Genomic DNA, 25575 nt, shown 5'->3' on the forward strand with positions numbered 1-25575 from the left:
GTCACCTAGGAAATGCAGTTTATTAGTCCGTTGTACAGTCATTGCGTCTGCAGTCTTACTGTAATGCAGACTGACTGTTCCAGAGATGATTGTTTTGTTGACTGAGCGTCTTCCAACCCAGTGATCTATTCTGAGGAAAGCAACTTCCTTTGTTTGAAGTCAAACTGGTTGTAAATATAATATGATGCATGTGCAGCGTAAATGATTACTCACACATCAGACCTATAAATAGAGTCAGATGTTTTGAAGTTTCTTGATCCTGATTCATGCCTTTGGCTATGTTGGTAAAGCTCAAACCAAACCTCCAATCCAATCTCTCGTTGTACGGTAAATAGACTGAAAAGCTGTGTTGTTTAGATAGATTATATAACCCACACAAACAAAGAGGACCTGTCATATATTGGGCTGCATAGAGGGTTTATTTGTTCTGGTTAGCAATTGTTAATGAACTTGTGCACACACATACACAAATATGTACACACTGCTTTCACTGTAATTATTTGCTGTGGTTCAAGGCTTTGTTATGGAGTATTTTCATATGCAGAGAGCCTGTTCCTCCTCATTCCTCTGTAGTTTTAGATCCTCCCTTTGCATTCTCATTACAGAAGCTGCGGTTTTCAACTTCACTGTACAAAACACTGAGTATAAATGGCTCTTAAGTCCTTTCTATCTTTTTTCTAGTCTTCCTAGGAAAAGCCCAATGATTCTTAAGTACATACTGTTATTTTGCCACACATCACTAGGGGTGTAATGATTTAATCCCGAAGAGTTTCAGCTTTCATTTTACTTCAAAAATTATTAGAGCTTTACAATGTAAATTCTTAATACAGGGGAGTCAGTCAATGATAATTAAACGTGTTAACCTTAGGTACTTTTTTAAAGAATAATAGTTATTTTCAAAGCAGAACAAAGTAAACCACATAACCGCTGAACAGGAACAGAAATATATCAGTGACGAGTAGCATCAGTAGCCTTTTAATGAAATGAAACACCTTAATGTGGTAACTTAAAAAACTGATGCAGGTTTCAAACTTCAAATCCAGACAAGATACCCTTACCTTTCTAGCCTATATGATCCATTTTTAGCCCCACATAAAAGGTTGCATGTCTATAAGTTGCAAACAATAGTTGAAGCATCATTTTTTTTCATCTCAAACTGTGAATATCTTTTAGAGGCCTGAATATGAAAAACCATATAGAATTTCACGAGAAAAAAGCAAAGATGAGAGAAAAGTCAGTCCTTAGATTCATGCTTTGACCCTTGTTGGGGGTCCTGGCTCCCAGTTTGGTAAACACTCACTTGCTGTACATCTTTTATTCACAATTGTGTGGGTTTGCCCCATAGCTATCAAAAAAAAATAATAGTTTTTTGATAGCTAAAGTAATAAGACTACTGACATTGGTTTAGCTATTGACAAAGTGACTGAGGTAATAGTGTTAAGTGTGACTGCACTGGGCCTGTGTAGGAGGTGTTCAGAGTGACATGACTTCAAAGTACTGCCTGCTGAGCCTTTAGTTTTGTCCATGTATACATGAGGGAGTCTCTTCTAACCGCCCCTTCTGTCTAGTGTGTGTGTGTGTTGTTCTGGAAAGCCCCTAGACTCCCTCCTTTGATAGCTTGGGTTTGGGGCCCTCGGCTGAGATGTAATGATGTGTGTGTGTGTGTGTGTGTGTGTGTGTAGTGCTCCACTCACTGTAGTACTGAATGAGCTGAGGAGAGGACACTCTGGCAACTGTCCATTGTTACAGTAGTTGCTAGGCATTGTTTGAGCAGTTGCCTAGCAGCGGCCCATTGTTAATCCGGCTGTTTCCCACGACTATCCCTCCCCCTCCACCTATTACTTCACTCTCCCGGACCCTTCTTCATAATGCCGCGTCTCATCTTTTAGATGGCAGCCAGTGTCTGCTCTTTGTTTTCAATGACCAGAGAATAACTTCCTCTTCCTCCGTCCATTCATCCCAATTTAGTGATCAAAACCAACATGAGACATGGAACTGGTGATACATTAGCCAGCCTAGTTTGGCCCTCTATAAAAGTTAACTGAAGTAGAGCGGACAAATAAGAAGTATTGAGGCTTTCTCAGAAATTGCTAAAAGGGTGGAAAGTAAGCTGCAAGTAATGGTTTTCATTATTAATTAAGCTACTGATTATATTTGATTACTTAATTTTGATCTAAAATCCCAGAACCCCGAGTGCTGTCTTCAGATTGCTTCTTTTGATGGAACAGTCCATTAGTATTGTTTTCATTATCTATCAATCTGTTGATTATTTTTTTCCATTAATCAATTAATTGTTTAGTAAAAAAAAAAAAAAGCCAGAAAATTGTGAGAAATGCCCATCAGTTTTCCAGAGATATTTGAGATTCTTACAAAGATAGAAAACAGAGAAAGTAAATCCTCACATTTATGAAGCTGGAATCAGCAAATGTTTGACTTTTTCACTCGATAAATGACTTAAACATTTAATCGATCACAATTACTGATTCATTTTCTGTTGAGGAACTAATCAGTTAATTAACCAATCATTTTATCAGAGTTGAATGATTAGTAGTGGTGTAGTAACTAAGAAATGTGTTTACTATGATTACCATGTGTTGTTTTCTGACATATTGTTAAGTTAGAATTTCATGAAACAAGATGATATGTTACACACTTCGTATGAAGATACTCATACAGTGTGGGAATGGACGCGGGATAGAAAAGGGTAGTCAGCTGATTTCTTTTTGCCGTCAAACCTCAGAAAGCGAAGATGCATGCCTACTTCGTACATGATTTCCCTGTAAATAAGTACAGGAGCAGCATGTGCGTCAGTGGTGGTGAATAATATACTCTACCAGAAAAAAAAAACTGGATGTATTGCACACACTTGCCTATATTGTCCACTATACCACTGAATTTAAGAGCAGCTCAAGTTGGGTTCCAACGTGAAATTCCACACATTCTGACAGAAGGCGGGTCTGTGTTTTTTTTTTGTGGAAATGAAACTGTAGAAATGGGCTTTTTCTCATGGTGGTCAGTGTGGATGTGTCTGCTTTCAGTTCCATTTGTTCTCTACCTGCTGACCCTTTAAACTGGTGGTTTACCTGTGCCTATGTGCCACTGTGTTGAGCCCTGAGAAATAAACAGCTATAGTAGACTGATCTTTGACCGAAGCAGTGACATGATAAGTCAGGAATTCAGACAGACAACTGGATTGGGGTTGGCACAAGGACGCCTGTGTGACTGGTGTCTCTCTCTTCTTTTTCTGTGTCTGTCTTCTTACTTTTCTGTGTATCCTTTTGTTTGGCGCGCGCATGTCAGCACGTCTTCCCCATGACCCTGATGTTGTGTCCTGTCCAGCGAGTCAGTGAATAGTGCTTCTCTATTAGTGGAACAGAGCGCCTACAGAAGTCTGCAGCAAAACAGTTCTGTTAGTCAGATATGCAGCTATAACACAAAGCAGCACTGGTTACGTAACTGGCCCAAATGGAGGAGGGAGCCTGTACCTCTGCTGCACACTTTGGCATTGCGTCTGACATTTTTTCACTCTGTCTGCTTTCGTTTATCTGATTGTTTTTTATTCTCTTACTAGTTCTGCTTTTGTTTATAAGATAACGGGAAGCTTGCTGATGGGAATCGTTCCCTCTGCCTGGGAGTTTCCCTGACTGGAGTAGGAATTGTACCCGAATACTACTCTGACCTGTGATTAAGTGAAAACAAGGGAGGGATTCGGTTTAGCGTAAACAAACTGATAGGAGGGAACAGACGGTTTGGAGGAAAGGAGGGGATGAAACTGAAAAAGATGAAAAACAGTGATCTGGTGATGATTTTAAGTTGGCAGAGGAGGGAAGGTTAGAAAAAGGCTGTCATCGCTCTTTATCTGTGTGTGTGAGAGAAGTTTTACAGTGCAGCGAGGCCTCTCTTCTTTTCAGAGGTGAAACAAGAACCTCTGACAATGGATTTATGATGCTTAGCATTCACTTGCTCTTCGGGATGAATGGTTAAAGGCAGAAAGAGCTTTACTATCATGGGCAGACTGATCCTGCACAGGCTTGTAGTCCTCTATAGGGTAAGGGGGTGAGCACCTGCCGTTTGTGCATACGCAGTACTCACATGCTTCGTTGTAAACACATTCTCGCAGTTTGAAGGCTGTTTTTTTTTTTTAACCTGAACTTCTTTTGGTATGTGCCTTCCATTCCACAGATAACCATTAAGTGCTTCTCAAACACATGCGGTCGCCTGTTTTTGTGAGCTTGATAAATGGAATGACTGTGCATTCATAGTTTCGATAAAGTATTTCAGCTGTTTTTAGAGTAAGAGGGCGAGCTGTCATGATGGTGTGTTTTGCATTTGCGCATGTGTGTCCAGCTGTTAAGAGCAGCGACTATCAGCTGCCTTTCCCACAGAGCAGCTCAGATGATTGCAAAACTTAAAACACTCAACACAGATAAGTAGCCTATCAGAGAGCATTATTTCTCCTACATTCGTCTATTTCTTCACTTGATTATCATTTATCGTATATAAGTTTATTTTCATAGATGTCCAGTCTCTTAGTGACCACACTTTCAGCCTGTAAGGTGGGCAGAAAGCTTGGATTCATCAGCGGTAACAGTTAGAGCTGCAACAAATAGTCGATTAATTGTTTAGTTTCCAACTATTAAATTAATCGCCAACTATTTTGATAATCAATTAATCGTTTGGAGTCATTCTTAAAGAAAAAAAAAGTCAATTCTCTGATTCCAGCTTTTCAAATGTGAATATTTTCTGATTTATTTAGTCTTCTATGAATATCCTTGGATTGCAGACTGTCGCTCTGGACAAAAGTAGACATTTGAGGACATCACCTTGGGCTTTGGGATCAGTTGTTGACATTTTTCACCATTTTCTGGCATTTTATAAACAGAGCAACTAATCGATCAATCAAGAAAATAATCAACAGATTAATCGATAATGAAAATAATTGTTAGTTGTAGCCCTAGTCACAGTTGCGGGTGCATCCCCGAACTGATCAGTGACTTTATCTGTTTCATGCAAAATGTTGTGATAGAGTATGAAGTAAGTAATTAAAATAAACAGTGGTGACATGTAAATAAGAAACTTACTCAAGTTAAGTTTTCAGGATATTTGCACTTTACTTGAGTGTTTCCATATTATGCTACTTTGTACTTCTACTCCATTATATTTTAGGGGTAAATATTGTACTGGTTACTCTACTACATTTATGTAACAGCTATAGTTTGGTCTCATCTTGATCTGGAGCATGTGCAGATTAAATCCATACCCAATATGTTATGATCCACTAAAGTTAGGCATGATACGAGATGAATTAAAAAAAAAATCCCTGTCTTTGTTATCGCCAGCATCTTGACTGTACACACCTGGTGGAGATCTGCATTCTACTGAGTATGTTGTACATAAATTAATCAGTTTATATAAATATTAAATTAAAATTAAAATGCTGCATACATGTACTGTATACATCAGTGAATAAATATGAATATTCTAAGACGATAAATAAAATGAATATTTACCTCCACCACCAGCTAACCTCTACGCCTTTTTTGTTGCATACTTTTCCATTCATAGGCAATTATAAGCTTAATGTGCAGAACTACATAAAACTTTCTGCCCTTCCTTGTCAGGGACTAATATGGATATGATTGTGCCTGCCAAGAATGTTATATTTTCTTTCCTTCATTTTTAAGCTGCGCTAAGGATGTCTAATTGTGATAATTGCCAAATGTTAGCATGCATACATGCTAAACTAAAATGGTGAATATGGTAACCATTCTACCTGATTACCATAATAAAAAAAATTGCTGATGTCACTTGACAAGTGAGTGATTATTTCTTTTCTGAACTATGACCCATTATTAATGACAGGTGATGTTGAGCACATCAAAAGGGACCAAAGAGAAGTGACTGGTCTGTAAAATTCAACTCCAAAGGTCATTCCATACCAGTCATAACATTCCCTTGTGGGTATAAATTGATGAAGTTAATGATTTCATTCAAAGTAACGGTTATATTTGTTTATGGTGATTTTATAACATACGTTGGTTGTTAATGGATAACTTGACACAGTAATTAACAGCTTTTATGTGCTGAAAAGGATCACAGCAGAAAGTGTACAACAGGGACATGATAATGAGGTCTGACTCATGGGACTTGCCCGGTTGCAGTGCATGTGAGGCCCTTGTGAAGAGACTCCGCACAAATGCCACTCACAGTCTGTGAATGTCTTTGCATGTTGTGTCCATCTACATGATGCGGGCCACCAGTGCTGAGTCACTGTGGGCCTCAATAACCCCCTCTGGTTCATTTCCTGAACCCCCTTTATCTCTCCGTCTCTGGCTCTTTCTAAATCCTTACCTCTCTTCAGTCCTAGCTGAGAACAGGTGAAATGAGAGATAGAGTTTCGTGGAATCTGACCTGTGTGACTCCACCCACTGTTTTTTTTTTTCTCATGAAACGCACACAAGAGTAAAAGAAAGCAAAAGCATGTCTGTCCCCTCCTGAGAATCAGCCTTTGTGCTTGTTCCCCTCAGTTCTCTCTGACTGAAAACACACCTCTGTTCTCTCATTGACAGGGGACAGAAAAGGTTGGGGCAGAAGGCAAAACTTGCCGGGCAACTAAATTATCCATTTGCCTCAGTAGCCTGTTAAATATTTTGTGCATGCAAGCCCCTTATCTTTATTGGTCTAGTTTGATATCTCTGAATGTCCTCTGTGATTGTGTATGTTCACAAAAACTGTGACAAAGCATTTTCCACACCTGTGGCACAAAATCAAAAATAATTAAGCTCCTTCAAGTGATTTATGAGGCAAACAATTCCCACAGCTTGTCCACTTAAGACTTTTGTTTGTATTTAGAATTCCTTCAGTGCCAGAAAAGTTTACCAAATTGTTCATGTACTTTTGTGTTTTTTCTTAGGAATGAGCGTGCTCGATGGATCAGTGCTCTGGGCCAGAATGTCAACAATAAGAGGAGTCAGGACAGAACCAGTGAGTTGTACACCAACACATTCACACACCCGCTCTTCTCCCTCCCTCTCTTTTAAGCCTATTGCACCCCCTTGTGGTTGTTAGATAAAACTTTTTTTTTTTTTTGCTCAGATTGATTTCTCAAGAACTCGCTTCTTAACTCAGATATACTTAAATATGACCAGTTCAACTTATCTGAAGTGATTTATGGATTTGTGTCTGTGTTGTTTTAGACGCCATGCAGATGGAGGTGATCAGAACTTACACAGCCAAGCAGCCAGATGAGCTGTCCCTACAGGTGGCTGATGTGGTGTTAGTCTCGCAGACTGTAGAAGACGGTACGTCACCTCTCAGAGCCTCTCTTGCCTTTCTCGCTCAGTCTTGTTCTCTTTCTACAGCTTCAGCTTTTCCACCTTCCTGTTTCAACCGTGTCCTTTCATCATGCACTTTTATACACTCTCCGTCTCCTTTTCAGTACCTATCTTTCTCAACTAATGGGCCGTGATACCTGTTTCAAAGATGGGGTTTTAAACCTTAATGAAAACACAAACACACAGAGGCGAAAGGTCATTTCCCTCTCGGTGATCATGGCAACAGACAGCGTTGAGCATCAAAAGCAAGGAGACCATAATAGTGACATAACACATGCCTCAGTTTTCATGCATCAATACAATTTCTCCTTTTAGGCTGGTATGAGGGAGAACGACTGCGTGACGGAGAGAGGGGATGGTTCCTCGCAGAGTGTGCCGAACCAATCACATGCCAGGCCACCATTGAGCGCAACATGCAGAGGATGGACCGCCTGCAGGGGCTGGAGACTAATGTGTGAGCCGGATGAGCTGGGCTACTTCAACCACGGAGGGTTTTTTTTTTCGGCCGTTAGTGACTCCTTGACACACCAGTGACCTGACTTTCTAAGCAGTGAGCCCAGACAAATGAGTTCAGTAACAGCATCAGTGACCTGCCTTCAGGGACCGAGTTGGCCAGTATGGGAGCTGCGTGGCTGCTTGGCTCACTCTTTTCAGCAGGATACAGATGGAGCCGTAATTCAGACTTCTGTTTGGCGTCCATTAAATAGCAGGCATGCTGTTTCAAAGCAACGGCTGCGTTCAGAACAATCACAGTGAGAAGAACAGAGAGATTTCCTTAATTACTGATCAGTCCCCTCTGTGGGCGGGATAGCGACAGTGGCATCTGTCACATTCATTAATTCCCCGGTTGGTTGGAAAAACTTCACACCCAATGCCAAAGTCATACATAAGTACATAACAACTGTTGGTATGAAATTTGTAAATTTTGTAATTTTTTGCAAACATGTTTTTTTTTTTTGGCATGTAAGTATGTGCAATGTAATAAGTGAGACTACAGTACCACTATAGGAGGTATAGTGTGAAATCGTCAGCAGCCAGCTCTGTTAATAAGCGTCAGGTCATATGATTTAGGAGCTTTTGTCAATAACTGTTAGGATGTTGATTGTAAAAGTGATAATAAGCCAAGATGGTGGGATTGGCAGCTTCTGTACAGTGTGTGGGTGTGTAGTGTAGCATCTGATGGCAAATGAAACTATTACAAAGATATTTACAGGAAAATACAATATGTTGTATGTTTAGCCGCAGAAGGAAAAAAAAAAGGTGCCATTTGTCTGAAGCCTAAGGCACTTTTTGTAAATAGAATAAATCATAAGTAATTGGATAATATTACAGATTACAGTCATCTGAGAGTTATAACCTCATATGTCATCCCTGGGTTAAGCAGAGGGGCCAAGTATCTGTTTTCTACCTCGCTGTTTGTCACCAGTTAATGTCACTGTCATGAATCAGACTCTACATTTATGTCACATATGCCATTATTCTCTCCATCCACTCAATGATTCGGACAGCCTGAAATATGACACACACTTGATTCCAGCCAGAGGTGTATATATAAATACCCCCCCATAGGATTTATATGTGTGATGTTACAGAGGCAAGCTAAAATTAATTTGTGTGTGCTGATGGTGAGTCCAGGAGAGACAAGCGGCCCTGCCCGGCCCTGCTTTTAACGTGATTGTCCAGTGTGAGTCATCTTTTTAGTGTTGCCCAGCCTAAGGAAATGAATAGCTTGGTCAGTGTGGTGATAACACCATCTATCAAGCCCACTGCTCTGGCTCTGGCCCAAATGACAACCACATACTGTTGAGTTACATAGAGCGAGGTGTGACGGTAGGGAGCAGAAGAGCACCCTGCAGGATGGACATGTCTGTTCAAACTCTCAAGAGATGAGGCTTTGCATTTGCACTCAGGGAAAATTAGCTATGTGATACCACACATCTAAGCATGAACTGAACTTTATTTCAATCATTTCTTCTCTTTGTAACTATTGTAAATCACCTGTGTACATGTAAATATGTAAAACAGTCAGAGAACACACAGAATTGTGACATGTATGTTTTCCTAAATACAGATTTATATGCAGAAACTTGCTTATTCAACCATATATATTTTAATCAGACACTATCAATAAAAGCTTAATTGCTTGGGGTCTATCATGTGTTCTGAATGATTAATATGACATCTCTTTTCCCTGAGGACCACTGCCAGATAGACCAAGGAAAATGACTACTTTTATTCCTTCAGTAATATTTGGAACAATAAATCAGCCTTGCACTCTCCAGACATTTGCTACAGATTAATCAGAAATATGTGTGTATATCCTGTGGCCAGACACACTTTTTCAGAGATATTTATGGAGATATTGGCGGTTCAGTCTGGGGGTATGCAACTGTGTGCTGCTGAAGGTTAATATCTACGCAGGTCTTCATTCCAACCAAATATTACCCAGGTGATTTTAGTGATTGGTCTCTCAAAGCACAGAATAAATGGTGTTCTTCCGTCAAAAGAACAGATGATGGTCTCCCATCATAACGCCAGCAGTATTTCAAGGTAACGGTTTTCACTCTGTTTTTGAATTGCTTGATTTCAGCCAAACCAGAAATCTATAAACTAAACAATAAACAAAACAGCTAGTGGGTGTTTTGCAACATGGATTGGTCCTTGCAAAAATGACCAAATGGGCAAAAAAAAAAAAGAATAATAGGAGTCATTCAAGTGCATTACATCTTCCAGTCCTTTTGCACTTTGTGTTTGGCCTTCAGGGGCATCCAGGGAGCACTAAATTTTCAGCCAAGCAGCTGGTTATCATAAATATCCCAACTAACCTCCTGTGTCCTCCTAAAAGGATGTAGTCAGTCATTTCAGTGGCTCCTCTGTTCCTATCTGGCCAAAAACCTGGCCACGTCTAATCGTCGTCATCATCATCATCGTCATTGAAGTAAACGTGTTGTCCTCTAGGGGCAGACGCCCACGTTCTGCCATAGCCTTTAGTGCTGCCTGCGGGCTTCTCCTGGGTGGTGATGAGGTCTATGATGGCTGTGATGACAGCACAGTCTTTGGACTGACGGTTTTGCCAGTCTACAGGAGCAGGGTTACGGATTTTCTCCTCCAGCAGAGAATCCAGCTCTCTCTTTAGACTCTGGAAAAGAAAATGAGGCTTTTTGTGAAGCAAAAAAAAAAATCATAAAATTGCACTTGACTGAGCTTTGTTGATATGGGTCCATCCTGATTTACCTTGACAAGATGAGCGATGCGTGCCGGTGATCTGAAGACGATCCACTGGTCCACCGCAATGGTCTCCTGGTCCTCGTCTTTCTGGATGGTGATGTCGCCTCCGAAGAACAGCAGGGAGAACGGGGACACCTCAGTGCAATCGTACAGGAAAATCTGAGGGCACATACAGAAAGATGTTGCTAACGCACATCAACAGAAGTATTAACAACAAACACGCTGACACACACTGTGACAGGGAGCGGCATCATTATGACACACCGTGCCCGATAGCTGGTGTGGGCTGAAAGTGTCCCATTAGTGACGAGAAGCTGTGTGAGTTTGAAATGTGTTTTAGTGCTTCCATTGCTGGGAAAAATGTCATCTTGCCCCATCTGCAAATCTCACTATTGTGTTACACTCTTCTCCATCAATTTTCCTCCCTGTGCTAAGCTGACAGCTGCTTATGTAGAGTAGTTTGACTATTGATACTCAAAATACTCACTGCAGACCGGAAATAGCAGTAATAATCTATGTAATGCACTGATCTATATGCAAGCACTAAAACAAATATATAAATAAAAAGACTACATAAGCAGCAGACTCAGGTCAAATTAAACCCATTTCATCTTTGAAGGTAACAGACAGAAGTGTTGAAAATCAGCGTCAGAGCGAGGTAGTGAAAAGTGAAGGCAGTGGGTAGGCGACATGGGGGAAAAAAAAGAAACAAGGAGAGAGCGGGGACAACTTCTTCTGCCCCATGAATGTGTAATGTAATGGACCACCAGGGGCAAGTGCGTCAGAGGAGATAAAGTTTAACGTCATCCCTCTCTTTCTTTCCTTTTTTTTTCCCCTTTCCACAGCCCTGGTCGTCTGCTTCTGTCTCTCTCAGCAAACAAATGACCTTGACAATCTTGCACTCAGAATACCTTCCTTTTATAATAAACACAAACTGCATAGCATTGTGCGAAAAACCGCACTACAAGAGAGAAAAAAAAAAAAAAAGAACGGTGGCAATAATGATGGTCGAAATCTAGCAAACACTTTTCTTCATAAAGACAAAGGCAGCAAAGTGAGAGACAAAGGCGCAGGCAGCAATCAGAGAGGACATGAAAGGTGTTTTTCTGCAGAATGGTAACATTCACAAAGAGAGAGAGCACAGAAAGAACAAAGACAGATAGATGGAAGGGAGGGAGAGGAAATTGGGAGTGTGAAGAGGGGCAAAAAAAAAAGAGAAAAACATAGGAAGCGAGAGAAAAGAGAGGGTGGCAGTCAGGGAGCCGCATTGACCGTTTTGCCGCCCCCTCCCCTCCACCTCTTATATTGTGTCTGGAAGCTTTGAAGCACAAGAGCCTTTGAGATAGAGTTGAAAGGCAGCGTTTTAATCAAATATTCATTCAGTGTAAAGCTGGTGTGGCACCGCTGCCAACCTTTAACCACTGGTCCTTTCTACTCACATGTGCCCTTCAGATGGACACAGCAACATGCACTCAAATGTAAAAACACAAAACATTTATAAAGCACAACATAAATGTGACTGGCGCATGTGTTTTATTGTGTTTCCATCTAGATTACTCACACTGCTCGTTCTCATCTTTAGGTGATAGATGAGCCACGTGTAGTTGAACTCGGTCTCTTCGTAATTGACAGATTTCGGGTGGATACACACCTTCCCGTCAGCCTGGGTGTACACCTTAACCCTGAGAAAGATAAGATGTTAGAGTATGTGTGTCTGTGTGATGGTAGGACTGAGTATATTGGTAAAAATCACATTCCTGACACTTCAAAGTAAAAATATGAGTTTTATTACCATCATTATCTCAATAACTGACACAAGAACACCAAGAGGAAACTTTATGACAGTTTTTGACAATTTTATGATACTACAGTTTCATAAAAAGGTGCTTTAGAATCTGTGGAAAGTAGACCTGAAACAATCAACTGATTAACTGATTAGTCGATAGACAGAAAATTTATCTGCAACAATTTTGATAATCAATTAATTCTTTAACTAATTTATCAAGAAAAATACCAAATGTCAACTTCAGACTGCTGTCACCTTGGGTTCCAAAAAATATGTGCAGGGCGTTTTTCACTCTTTTCTGACATTTTATGGACTAATTTATGGACTGATTAAAAAAAAAATCAATTAATATAGATGTAGAGTTGCTACCATAGTTGAAAAAATATTTATAGTGGCAGCTGAAAGCAGAATGTCAACAAACTGTAACAACAAACACATTCCCATCACTGCCACCACGCAGTATTATGCTGAAGCTTTCTAGTTATTAAGATGTGTTTCAACATGCTACAGAAATGTTATTGTATTGTAGAATTTCTATCAGTATGTGTGTTTGTATGCACGTGTTGTCACACAAATTCCCACAAATTCTGTGGGAATTGATTATCACCAGAATAAATTTTGTTAAATCTCTTTAAAAAGAACTCATCAGATGCTTTTGGCTTCATCCAAAGCTGTTAATATGATGCACAAAGACCGCCTCATGCCACTTTGGCATGGAGGGTATCAAAGAAAAATTGTGATGCTGTTAGCAAACCATCTCTTACATGAAAGTAACACTGTATTCCAAACTCCTGCTTGTCGGGCAAACGACACCGACTGCTTGACTGCAGGGAACAAGCTGCTTGTACCAGACAGCTGTCTGATTTGGCAGCAAAACAAACAAAAAGTGCTTAATCGAGCAACAAATTCATTAAATACTGCAAAGAAAACTCACAACTGGCTTAGCATCACAACTGCTGAGAATTACTTATGCAAAGGAAATGACCCTGGCAATTTCACTGTGCAACTGGGTCTAAAGCTGTCATGGAGACAGACAAATAAAAGTGACAGCCTTAATGTGAGTGAGTGCGTGTTTGTGTGTGTGTGTCTCCCTGTTGCGTGCGTCTGTCTTTTGCACACAGGTCACAGCCGCTGCCTATGACAGCTGCCTGAGGGCAGTTTTATGATGACTGCATTGATCTTCAGCTGCAAAAGCGCCTCTGTTTTCGACAGTTTTCCTAACATGGTCTCTGCACTGCTTCAGGTAATTGTCACAGTATCGTTCCAGAACTCTTACCCGAGATGATGAGATATTGTAGTTTGAAGGCCATTTTTCTGTGTAGAGATCAATAAGAATGATTGTGCACTTCTCTATCTTGCGGTCTTTAGCCTTTTTCCCCTGTCAGTCATTGCTTAACTCTCTCTTTGAGTTGGTGAGACTCACCCGGGCCTCTTTTTGCTGTGAGATGGTCTGATCATGGCCACCTTTGGGTACAGACCGGCTACAATCACTGCCTTGATTAACTTCTCATTGTCTGAGGAAAGACGTTAGAAAAAGAACACATCATACTTTAGCACAGTTCCATAGCCTGACTGTTTTCTTGTCAGATAGCTGAATTGCACTTAAAGAACTCATCTTAGTTACCCGAGTTGACGTTAGATTTGGGGTCTTTGGGGTCTCTGCTGCTGACAAAGCCTGCATTCATTAAATGTTCAGTAAACTGACCCTTCATGTTGTGCAGCATCTGAAAGATAACGGCTAAATTACTTAGAAAAAAAGACAAAAGACACAAGTCAAACTCCAAACGTAATCATGGACAACCCTGGGTTTTATTTTCAAAGCACATCGGTGTATAGCTCAGCACAGCACTTGCAATCAGCCCGGCTCACCTGGAGTGTATTGGCAGACAGGAAGTTGTCCCAGCAGTACTCCCTCTCATACCTGGAACCACGCTGTTTCGCTTCCTCCCAGCCCTAACGAATCAATGGGTGATAAATGAAGAAAGGATCAATTCATGCAGCAGACAGAGATGAAAGCAAACTGACAGATGTGAGCTGTTTTACCTGGAAAGCATTAACAATAGTGAGGTGGTCACTCTTGGAGTTTCTAGACAGGGTCCTTCTCCTCATGTCTGCCATCTTCTCTTTACCCTGAGAAAGGTTCAGATGCATAAAAGAAAATGTCTTTAAGATCGACATTGCAACAAAAAAGTCAGAAGGTACAGTCGAGTGCAGCAATGTGTGTTGCAGATGACATAAGCTTTCATGTTTGTGAACTCACTGCCCTACCAGGGGTATGAAGAAAGGGTCTTTGAAGCTGAGTGAAGCAGCAATTGTGAGAACAGGGTCGAGGCAGCCCAACAGAGCCCCAAACAAGATGAGTTTTCCGATGTGAGGCTCCACAGGCAGACGAGCCAGGTGGAAACCCAGTGCTGTGAGGTTCTCTGAACGGTCCAAGGCGTTCTAACACACAACGTAGTCACGAAACAAAGAAAATGCACACATGTTTAGTCATCTTATGCTCAACACAAGGTGTTTTAACCATATTAACAAAGAAGGGAATCAATGTCCACTGCTCCATTAAGAGCAAAAAATTTTTAAAAAAGCCTTTTCCAACACAGCAACAGGTTAATAAGGGCAAGGTTATTAAAAGAGACTTGTGTTGGTCTTCTTTTTAATCATGTTATCATTTTTAATACTTTCAGGAGCAGCTGCTTTGAGTTTCATTTTTGTCAGAATCAAGCACTGCTTCCTCCATTGATTTTTATTGTGTTTTTATCCATATCACTAAAAAAAACACTCTGATTTCTCTGTTGGACCTAAGTATTTTTATAACCTCTCTCCTCTAGAAGGATATCCTTCACATCCTTCAAGCTAGTACGTTTGTTGTCTTGCCCAAAACATCTGCAAGGATAACGCTTGCTGACAGGAGACCTTGAATTAACGTGCTCAGGTCGAAGGATAGTCTCTCTACCAAAAATACTTGCTGGAACTTTAGATTTTTATAAAAACAGTTCATTACTATTATTGGTTTGTGTCCTTAACATGTTTTTAAATGGTTTTGATTGCTCTTTATTCTTTCTTACCAGGTCTATCAGGTTCTTGATGGCTAGATTGACGGCCTTTTCAGTGGGAGGGTCCAGAGCTTTTTCCAGGAATCGAGCTATAAACCCAAGCTTCAATATCTGGATAGAAAGTATCACATTACATTACACCAGTCATTGATAAACAGCATTTTAGCACTAATTGCCACTCCCTTTGTCTAAGTGCTCTGTCATTTGTGGCCAGTTGAATTGTGGTTAACCCAAGAAGCCCATGGATATAGATAGCTACACTGCAAAATTTATCCCTCAAACATACTGTACACACTGTATGACGTTTAATCATATCATTATTGACAAAATGTATGTTGACAAACAACCTGCACTGTGTAGCGTTAACCACATTAACATGCTTCCCTCAGTGCTACTCTGACCACAGATTGATAAGACCTGATACTATGAATATCTACATTCTCTGAATATGTATTCACTCTCACATCAAAAACAGGATTTTTAAACAACTCAAACATCTACCTGTTGCAAACTGAAGAGTAAGAAAGCGACCACGTTTTTATGTCTGACTAATAGGGTGGTGTTGAAGTGTTTGTGCATTAGAGAATATGCTCTGGGTTAGCATGTTGTCAGTGTTTCTCACACTTTAAGGACAGACTGATGCATTAGTCCGCCTCTCACCCACTAGCTTCAAAAAGCCACATTACACACACACATACTCAAATACATCCAGCTGAGGCTAGTGGAAGAAACACACTCAACAAACATATCCTGTAAAGTCACCGGTGAGAACAATCATTGCAAACACTAGATCTGAGTGAACTTTGGCTTAATATTCCATTAGCATGTGTTGAAATATGTGTGAGTGGAGTATGAGGATTTAAAAAAGAGAAAGCTAAAAGAGTAGGGAGAAAAAATTGTGAGCAATCAAAGAAGAAAGCGACTGTTCATGTAATAGAACGAGACCTTGAAGAGGAGCAATTTTGTTGTCTGTGGAAGGAGAAAAAAAAAAAGAGAGAGAGAAGGGGATGGAGCAAAGGGGCATGAGTCAGCCGAGGATATTCAACCCTAGTTCTCATTAAGCAGGAGAGCCTGTAATTCAACGAAAGACCAAAAACAGCAGCGGTGTCCTCGTTTGTCCCCGCACTCACAAAACTCATTCATAGCAACGTTGTCCTCATCTCAACCTCTCAAGTCGACACTTTTTGCCACAATTTGTCTCTCTCTGTCAGACCGTCTGCGTCTTTCTCTCCATATACACAACCTTGATCTGCAAGCAGAGCTCCTCCAGCGGTGTCCTCATGATTTCGGGTAATTGATAGGCATCCAGCAGGCTGGCCCTGAGACCGTTGTACAGATGATAGCATTTCCCTGGACACACTCTATATAAATGCAGAGAAGAAGAGAGTGGGGGTGAGAGGGGAAAAAAAAGGTTATGTGTTATATCAGTCCTGTGAAAAGGGCTTAATTCAAAATCAATGGGATGAAACTGCACTCAGTAAGCAGCCTGCTGCTAATTGGGCCTTGCTCCATTTTGATGGCGGAGCTGGATAAAGAGCAGACGTCTCGAGTCACAGACTGGAAATAATCTGAGAGAGACTACACTTTGCCTTCTTCTATGTTTACACATGACAAGGCAGGAAGGAGTGAGTTGATGGGGAAGACTGACGGAGAGCTTAGATGACAAAAAGGAAGGCAAAATAATCCTCCCAGAATAGTATTGCATACCCAGAGGTGCTAATATACAGCATGCCCTCATAAAAATATCCACAAATAACCCCGTGTGTAAACAAACACAAATACACACCTGCCAGCACGTCCTTTCCTCTGTTTGGCATTGGCTAGGCTAACCCACTCAGCTGTCATAGTACTGATGTTGTTGTTGGTGTCGAAGTTGGTTTCCTTAATCTTCCCTCCATCTATCACATACACAACGTCGTCTATGGTGATGCTGTGAGGAAGAGTTTAGAGAGAGAGAGAGAGAGAGAGAGGTGGGAGGGAGGAAGAGAAAGAAAACAGCGATGGAATAAAGACCAAATCAGAGAGAAAAACACTTCAAAGCAGTCTGTCAAAAATGCTTATCCAGGACTCATGCACACAATCATTCAGAGGTAAAAATAAAATTGAGCTTTTTGGTAGGTTTAGAGTCTATATTTAGTGGAGTGATGTGAGGAGAGTGCAGACAGCTTCTTAATTTGCTGAGTTGTGTGTGTGTGGCTCTGTGAAAACATTAAGAAATTGCCTGTCACAGAGTCAGTGTGCTCCATCCAAGCCAATATGACAGTATTCATAATCAATTTACGAAATGTATGCTAATTAGTCCCATATCCACTGTTTCCATAAATGACTGAGATCTGCTGCATTGCAAGTGTACACAAAAACACACTCATACACCACTGAAAATAAAATGTCATTACATTTTTTTTGCATTTTTCCCTCAACTTACAAGGGAACAGAACAGAACTTTCACAGGAACAGAACAGCCAAAAATAAATTTTCAAAGGCAGTAAATACAAACGCTGGACAACCCAAACACACACACACACACACGTACCTGGTCTCAGCTATGTTGGTAGCAATCACAATCTTTCTTACACCAGGAGGAGGCCTTTTGAACACCTGAGAAGAGTGAAGAAGAAAGATGAGATTGGACTTTTCTGATATTGAGAAGGGAATAAAGCAGGACATTTGTTGGAGACACAGAAAAAGGCACAGTCAGAGAGACAAAGAGAGAGGCAGAAAATGCTGACCTGCGTCTGATTAACAGTCGGCATGAGGGAGTGCAAAGGGATGATAACGAACCGGTCTGAAACACAACAGGGCACAGAAGAAAAACTCAAACAAAGCACCGTTTGCAGACGTAAGATACAACTCCAAGTGTGTAGAGCTGTACGATGTCTAAAAATATAACCATGAAATTTCTATAAATGTACAGAAAACTCACTTTTACATGGCACTTTATAAACACATTTATACTGCATGTAAAGGTTGTGATTGTAACAGCCTGGTTAATCAAAGTGTGCTCAAAAGAAATGATTATGATTGGTCTGAATTCACCTGTGTTCATGGAGTGTCTGATTCGATACACAAGAGCAATCATTCCTCTCATAATGCATAAAAATCACACCCAATTACATGTAATTAATTGTGGACGACAAAATAATTATCACCATAGTTATAAAATAATTTAACTAGTAGTGTGTTTGCGGGGGTTTAAAGCCGGAACTGACGACTAAAAAACATTCATGATCACATTTTTTTTATCCAGATAAATTTAAAGGCACAAAAACAACACAACTCAAATGAACAATGATTTGTATTAACCTGTAAGTCACTGGCGTATACTCGCATCCACACGGTGTATGTGTGTTATTATGTGTGAATACCTGATCGGAACATCTGCTGAGCCATGAGCAGGTCATTAAGACTGCTGATGTTGTCCCAGCCGGGCAGGAAGACCAAGATTGCTCCTTCCTGTCAGACAAAGAACATGACACAACACTTAAGACGCTGACAGACAAACAAAAACCAGCAGGACTTCAGCAGAAACAACCGCAACAAGAAACAAACTGCTGACAGGAGCAAACAGTCATTAGTCGGAGGAGCCTCAGCAACAACTGAGCCAAGAGAACGAGGTTCCCGTGTCCTCGGAGGAGCTGAGGCGAGGCAAATGAAGATGACTTGCCCTGGGCTCCGAACCTCTACGTTCAGCCACACAATAGGCCCTGACATCACCTGCCAACATCTTCATTGCAACATGTTCCCGCTACAGAACAGGGCCTGCTTCACATTACCGCAGGGATGCACTTAATTCTCGCGGTCAGCGGAAAAAAAAAAGGAAAACCAATTAGTCACCTTGAAAATATATAAACACAAAAACACAAGCTGAGAAAACATCATCGGGATAACAGATGATTCTGACTAATAGAGTTGGAGGTATTCCAGCATGAGCTGATCTCTGCACATTCAGCTGTCTGACAATGCATTATGAAGGTAAACCTACATTAAGTGTCCCTAGAGAGTAAGAATATCTCTTAGGAACAGGATACAGATAAAATATAAAATGAACAGATAAAGATTCAGATTACAGACATAGTTTCTAATATTCTAACTGAAACTATTTTCACCATGTGGACTAAACTGAATATTTAAGTGATTTACAGGTCAGCAGATTACAGTTTACAGATGTGCAAATAAAGACAAATGCCATCCACATTACCAGATATACAGAACAGATGTTCAAATTATTAGCTACTAACAAAGCAACCAAACATCTAGAAAGCTGTAAAGAATTATGTGAGATGATATTTTACACATAAATATGAATGCTACAGTTCACGGCATACACACACAGAACCAATCCGATTCACTGGATCTGCATCTACAAAGATACCGACCTTGTTAAGCGAATCAGGTATCTGCCATGACATGACGAATCAACGTTGAGGACGGTTTCTTTGTTAATGTTATTATGCAATTCAAGTTTCCACACGTAGTGGAAACACTGAATCTTATAATAACATCAGTCATGGCACGCCGTCCACTCAAGTTTTTTTTGGCCACATTAATCTGAGGCCTGATGTAATCTTACATAAAGATGATCCCAATGAGTTCCATACAGTGTGGTATACAGATTTTGGTCAGTAGTTGGTATTAGCAAATACGCTGAAGTGAGATTTTGCAATGAGGAAAGAAGAAGTTGGATCGGTGTCAATAATCTTTTAATAAGCATTGATATCAACTAAAGATAATAATTTGAAAAACTGCGAACTCTGAAAACCTGAGTAAAAATCCAGGCTTTATGTTTGGTTTCAATTATCACCAGTGCAGTAAAGGTTTTGTCAATGCTATTTCACCACATCAAAGTACTAAATTTAAATGAAAAACTGTTCTCAGGAAAATATTAAGCTGGTTTAAAATAACCCACTCTTTAAAAAGGACTAATTTCCGGAGAGGAATGAAGGGGAGATGAAGAACAGACATAAAAAGGTAGCTTCTGGGCACTGAGCACCCCTGCCTTTTAATTAGAGTTAATTATTATTACCAGAGCTCAACCACTGACACCCACGTGGGACTACATGTGTATGTGTGTGTGTGTGTGTGTGTGTGTGTGTGTGTTAGTTAACGTCTGTGCATATGCATGTGTGTGAAAGTGACAGCAGGGAGGGAGAGATGCAGGCACTGCGCCTAGTTACAATCTAACAGAGACACATGTTCACACACATGCAGTACAGAGAGAGGCTCTAATTAATTCCAACTAAAAACCAAGTAGCAGTACAGTTAGCTATGTAATGCTGGCTTACTATTTAGCACACACACATAGCCAACCAAACACGCAAAGTTGCACCCAGCAGGTGTTCATTAATGCCTACATGTCATCGCTCTAGGTGTCTAATCATAGACCCCTGCGACATAATTAACCAATCATCACAGTAGAAAGGCTGGCAGACGGCTGTATCCTCGGCTCAGAATGCAGTCACAGCAAATCAGCCTGTTCCCTCTCGGCTGTTTGACAATGCCACAGCGAATCAGCTGGTCTACTGGCTCAGGGTTGCCATGACCGATAGAGATACGACTTCATATGGAAAGGGATAATTATTCTGTCTCTCTGCGTTAGTCACTCCTCATTCTGGGCCTCTCTCTCTCTCTCTCTCTCTCTCTCTCTCTCTTCAGTTCCTCTCTCTTCTATATGTTTTTCACAAACGCAGCCACAAGTCAAACCAAAATATATAAGTCGAACTATTTCCACTTCTCTTTGGGAAAATAAAGGAAAAATGAGGGTGTCGTTTTTTTTTTCTCCCTTTCTTCTATTCTAGCACCTTGATTTCCTCGCAGGTTCTCCTCACCCATATTTATTCTCATCCTCACAAGACTTACAAAAACACAATCATTGTGGGTTTACTAGTGACAAAAGGCTACAACGAATGTGATATTCTGTTTTATTGTGCAGCTCCGTCCTTGCGCACGTTGGCCGTGGCCTATGTGACTCTGTTAATCGAAACGGCAAAATACAATACAGGGATCATACTGCACATTCTAATCTCAACAGGAAATTTCCTGACTATTTTTGCCAAGTTTTTTGCCTAGAAGGATTCTGCCTTTGAGCTTCAATTTGTCTTCACCAACAACTCCTGATGTGGATGTAGTTAGGTTTTGATTAATTAGGTCTACTGAAAAAGTAAAACATACAAGAGCACTTTCATTTGAATTCGTTGACATACTCCACATTACTAAAGTCTTGAACTGAGTACTGAAATGACGCAGACATTAAAAACGAGGAAATTTAACAAGAACTGGAAGGAGAAAAAAGGGAATGGATGTACGTCGGGAGAGCATCTGTTCGATCACTCATTAGCACAGATCTGCTGCCAGGATCGGTGTTATTTCCTCTGATCTAATGTCGCTGTGTTTGGAAGCTAGCCCTCCTGTTCCTTCCATCTGCTCTACCTAGGAATGCACTATACTTCTCTCCTTTTGTCACTTTCTGTGTCTGTGTCAACTATTCACATTTATTTGATCTGATCACCGCTGTTTCTCTCTGTCTAAGATCAAAAATGTCTGAAGATTTTCAAGTCCAAGAACACAGATCTTAAAATCTACAAGACGAGTTTTAATGATATAATCATAGGCTACCTGGAAGCATCTTTGCAGACAAATGTACTTAATTGAAAAACAGATTTAGGATACTAGAACATTGCCACTTTCAGATAACCAGGCATACCAGAGGAAACTCACCTCCTCCTTGAGCACAATATGGCGGATCAGTGCCATGATCAGCTCCAGGTCGATCTTTTCATCACCGTCCAATATCTCCAGTGCCTCAATGGTCTTGTCAGAGTATCTGTAAAACATGGCACACAATAAACACGGGTTACATTACAACACGGTAGTATAAATGTCCCCTTCTTGCTCTAGCTGTCACACCTGGATAATGAAAGCAAGAGGTTTATATATTTTCAGACAGAGGTTTTTATCCTGGTGTTGTATAATGCGTCCATGAAAAAAATTTATTTACTCATGCTTGACACATATTTTGATTGACACAACAGTTATTTGCTGTAAAACTCTAATGCCTCAGCAACTGGAAGCAACTAAATTTGTATCACTTGTAATGATGCTTTTTCCATCAGCCATTAGAAACAACAGTTCACTACTTTGCCACAGATTCTTTAGTTTAAATTTATTATCTTTATTTCCCTTTTCAAATGCTCAGTGATGAACATCTGTGAATTGTTCTGTTACACACAAAAAAAGTTTTCAAATGAGGAATACTCCTCTTCCCTGGGCATTGTCTTTGATGTGTGATTGACAAGTCATTAATGAGCTGATAAGACTTGAGAGAATGGCGACTAGTAAAGGTCCCTGCATTGTCACAATAAAAATTCTAGGCAACTTATTCCAAGATATTTATACACCATGGGCATTTCATCAAAGACTCTATTGAATCATTATGGTGTATATGAAGCATAAGTTGGTGTCTTTTTTCAGGTATTGATATTCAGTCAGCACGAATATACCTTCCATTTGGTTACATGCAGGGCTGAATGTATCGCAGCTGCTCAGAAGCATTTTCAGTTGTGGTCCTTAAAACGTCATCTGCCTCAAAAAGTTTATATAATTTATGGCTGTACGATTCCTCTGTTACCTTCACTGCTGGTTCATGTATTTCCATAGTGACCTTGGCCGAATGGATTTATTGTTGTGTGCATTAAAAAGTCTGAATTATCTATGTTTTATTTCTCAAGTTAGTAAATGCTTTGCACGGTACTTGAAATACTGTATATAAAAAGACATTAAAAAAGACGATAAATAACAATATATAAAACTTTTATAGCTTCATACAGATAAAAGGTTCCAAGTAGGGATGCAATATATCGGCTGGCTAACAGCATAAGATTGTGTATTACTTCATATAATAGTCTGATTAGCAATAGAATAAATCAGAAACCGGTGAAGTGAGGGAGAACAGTGTTGAATGGAAATTGTTGAGGTTAAGTTGGTCGTGTTGCTAGCTTGCATACAGCAAACTGTCAGTATGTAGAACTGACACTGATAAAGCATATTTAAGCACACTTAAAGAGTTCCTACTGTACTGGATGTAGTCCTACTTTGCTAGTAAACTAGTTTAAGTCATATTTGATTTCACATTTGTTAGTGAAGCCTGAATTTCACTCGGGCATCAAGGAGTTACTCCACCTGCATAAAGCGTAGGAAGGCAGTGTGGGCAAATACAGCGTGGGAAGTGATCTATAGCTCTGCCAAGAGCTCTCCCCATCAACTGTTGTAGTGCTTTCATTTAACAAGATTGTGGTGTTGTGTACTCAGGTAGTGTTGAGCCTGAATGCATTTACAGAGCAGTAATAACTATGGCAAAGAAGAGAGGGACTGTACTGCAAATATCTGTGCTTAATGAAGGAGAGCATTATTGAAAAGAGGATGACATCTCAAGATGAGCTGGTCTCCTTGAAAATGCTTAGGCACTTACTGACAGGAAAGCAACACTACAAAGTTTTGTGGAGTTAAAAGGGGCAAAAGCAGATCTTACAGTGTTTGTGTAGCCTGTGTAACGTCTATCTATAGATACATTTTTGAAGAGGAGCACATACGCTACAATTTTGTCTTTTACATATGTGAGGAGACACTGCAGCCACCTATGCTGTAGGTGCAACACTTAAATGCAGATGTATAAATCAGTGTTTAAGAGACAACTATCAAAGGGTAAGGTGTTCACAACCAATCACCCTGCTCCGTAAACTGCTAGCGGATCAGAGTATACAGCTTTTAACATGCTCTGGTTTCAACTTAAAGTTCAAATCCACATAGAAAAGGCAGTTTTCTTCTTTTTATGACATTGTCAAACAGCCAAAACATCCCACCTAAACAACACATCTATCAACCTGGCAATTACTCTGCCAATTTTACTATCCTGCTGTTTTTTCCAACTCACCTGCCCTGTAGTGTGCGTGCATAACAAGGCCAGCTCTCCTTGTATTCAGCCTCTTTCTCCTCCTTCTCAGGTCTGGAGTTACGTCCCTGCCAAAAGCCTCTTTTCCAGGAGGGGCGACGGTCCTGATTCTGGGGACAATACCTAGCAGAAAGACATCAACCAGCTTATATAATACCCCAGAGTAGGATGGTATAGGTTCCATCTGAATTAGTGTATATTTATGTGTATTGGGAGCAGTGCTGTTCTACCTGGTCATCTCCACAACATCCTCAAGCAGGAACTCTTGCACTGGGAAAGTCAAGCCGGGGATGTGGATCATTGGACACTTGTCTAAAGGATTTTGACACAACGGAAGGGGTTGGGAATAAGGAGAAAAACAATTAATCCAACAGGAATGATTTGGTCTTCTTACGATACATAATGTGCAACATAACGTATTCGCTAAGAAAAATTTGGCTTGTCATTACTAAGGTGTATACCAAAATATTTAGAGAACTTCTCTGCGTTGAGTGTGGCACTCATGAGGACGACTTTGAGGTCGTCTCGGCGGTTGAGCAGGTCCTTCACGATGACCAGCAAAACATCAGATTGCAGGCTTCTCTCGTGGATCTCATCTAAAACCAAATGGCTGACACTGGACAGCAATCTGATGGGGAGACAGAACATAAGACAAAGTTAACAAGACAGAACATGCATACAGAGAGTAAAGCAAATAATGTTATAGCTATGTCTTGGCTTAAAACTGGAGCAACAAGAAATGCTGTTGTTTGTTTATTTTGTATACACATTCCCTTGTAGTTAAGTCTGTTATCATTGGCATTTCAACTTGAATTTAACACTAAATTTTGTGCTCATCTGAGCAGCACTGGTCTTTAATAATAAATGAGTTAACTGGGTCTCCGGCCTGAATGGGTTAATGCATTACTAATGTGATGGCTGGACAGAGCAGTCATACGTAAACTGACATAGATGGCATAGACATACTGTAGCTGCAGTCCATACAGACTGTCATCTTGTAAGCCAGCTGCTGTGTAAACATAAGTTAATGCCAAAAAGTTGCAGCATTTTGTCAGTCTACCGTAGTCCTAAAATGACTCACTAGTCGTGCCAATTCTGGATGAGTATGAAGCCAGACAACAAGAAAAGCTGGCACTCTCACTTAGCCTCCGTGGTTTTTCTGAAGACACTCAGAATGCAAGGATGAGCATGCAGGGATGAGTCAACAGAAGCTGCGTGTGTGTGTGTCTT

The 25575-nt window shown here is 40.4% G+C and overlaps 2 protein-coding genes across 3 annotated transcripts in view; one reads left to right on the forward strand and one right to left on the reverse strand.

Annotated features, from left to right (window-relative positions):
* Window positions 1-9487, forward strand: part of LOC137186203 (rho guanine nucleotide exchange factor 26-like) — a 28670-nt gene extending 19183 nt beyond the window's left edge. Inside the window, exons 13-15 of the mRNA XM_067594936.1 lie at window positions 6914-6984; window positions 7197-7301; window positions 7650-9487. Coding sequence (XP_067451037.1) covers window positions 6914-6984; window positions 7197-7301; window positions 7650-7792 — 319 coding nt within the window. The 3' untranslated portion in view covers window positions 7793-9487. The remainder of the gene's footprint in view (window positions 1-6913; window positions 6985-7196; window positions 7302-7649) is intronic.
* dhx36 (DEAH (Asp-Glu-Ala-His) box polypeptide 36) overlaps window positions 9274-25575 on the reverse strand; it is a 28252-nt gene continuing 11950 nt past the window's right edge. The window contains exons 9-26 of one of the 2 annotated variants that reach the window (XM_067594934.1): window positions 24807-24973; window positions 24576-24657; window positions 24328-24468; window positions 22116-22221; window positions 18767-18854; window positions 18131-18186; window positions 17935-17999; window positions 17188-17331; window positions 16645-16762; window positions 15414-15512; window positions 14617-14790; window positions 14392-14478; window positions 14218-14301; window positions 13973-14072; window positions 13772-13862; window positions 12124-12244; window positions 10569-10721; window positions 9274-10473 (exon numbers count right to left, since the gene is read on the reverse strand). In XM_067594934.1, coding sequence (XP_067451035.1) covers window positions 10240-10473; window positions 10569-10721; window positions 12124-12244; window positions 13772-13862; window positions 13973-14072; window positions 14218-14301; window positions 14392-14478; window positions 14617-14790; window positions 15414-15512; window positions 16645-16762; window positions 17188-17331; window positions 17935-17999; window positions 18131-18186; window positions 18767-18854; window positions 22116-22221; window positions 24328-24468; window positions 24576-24657; window positions 24807-24973 — 2110 coding nt within the window. In that variant the 3' untranslated portion in view covers window positions 9274-10239. The other variant, XM_067594935.1, reaches the window with a different exon arrangement.

Source organism: Thunnus thynnus, chromosome 7, assembly GCF_963924715.1.
Source record: "Thunnus thynnus chromosome 7, fThuThy2.1, whole genome shotgun sequence".
NCBI lineage: Eukaryota > Metazoa > Chordata > Actinopteri > Scombriformes > Scombridae > Thunnus > Thunnus thynnus.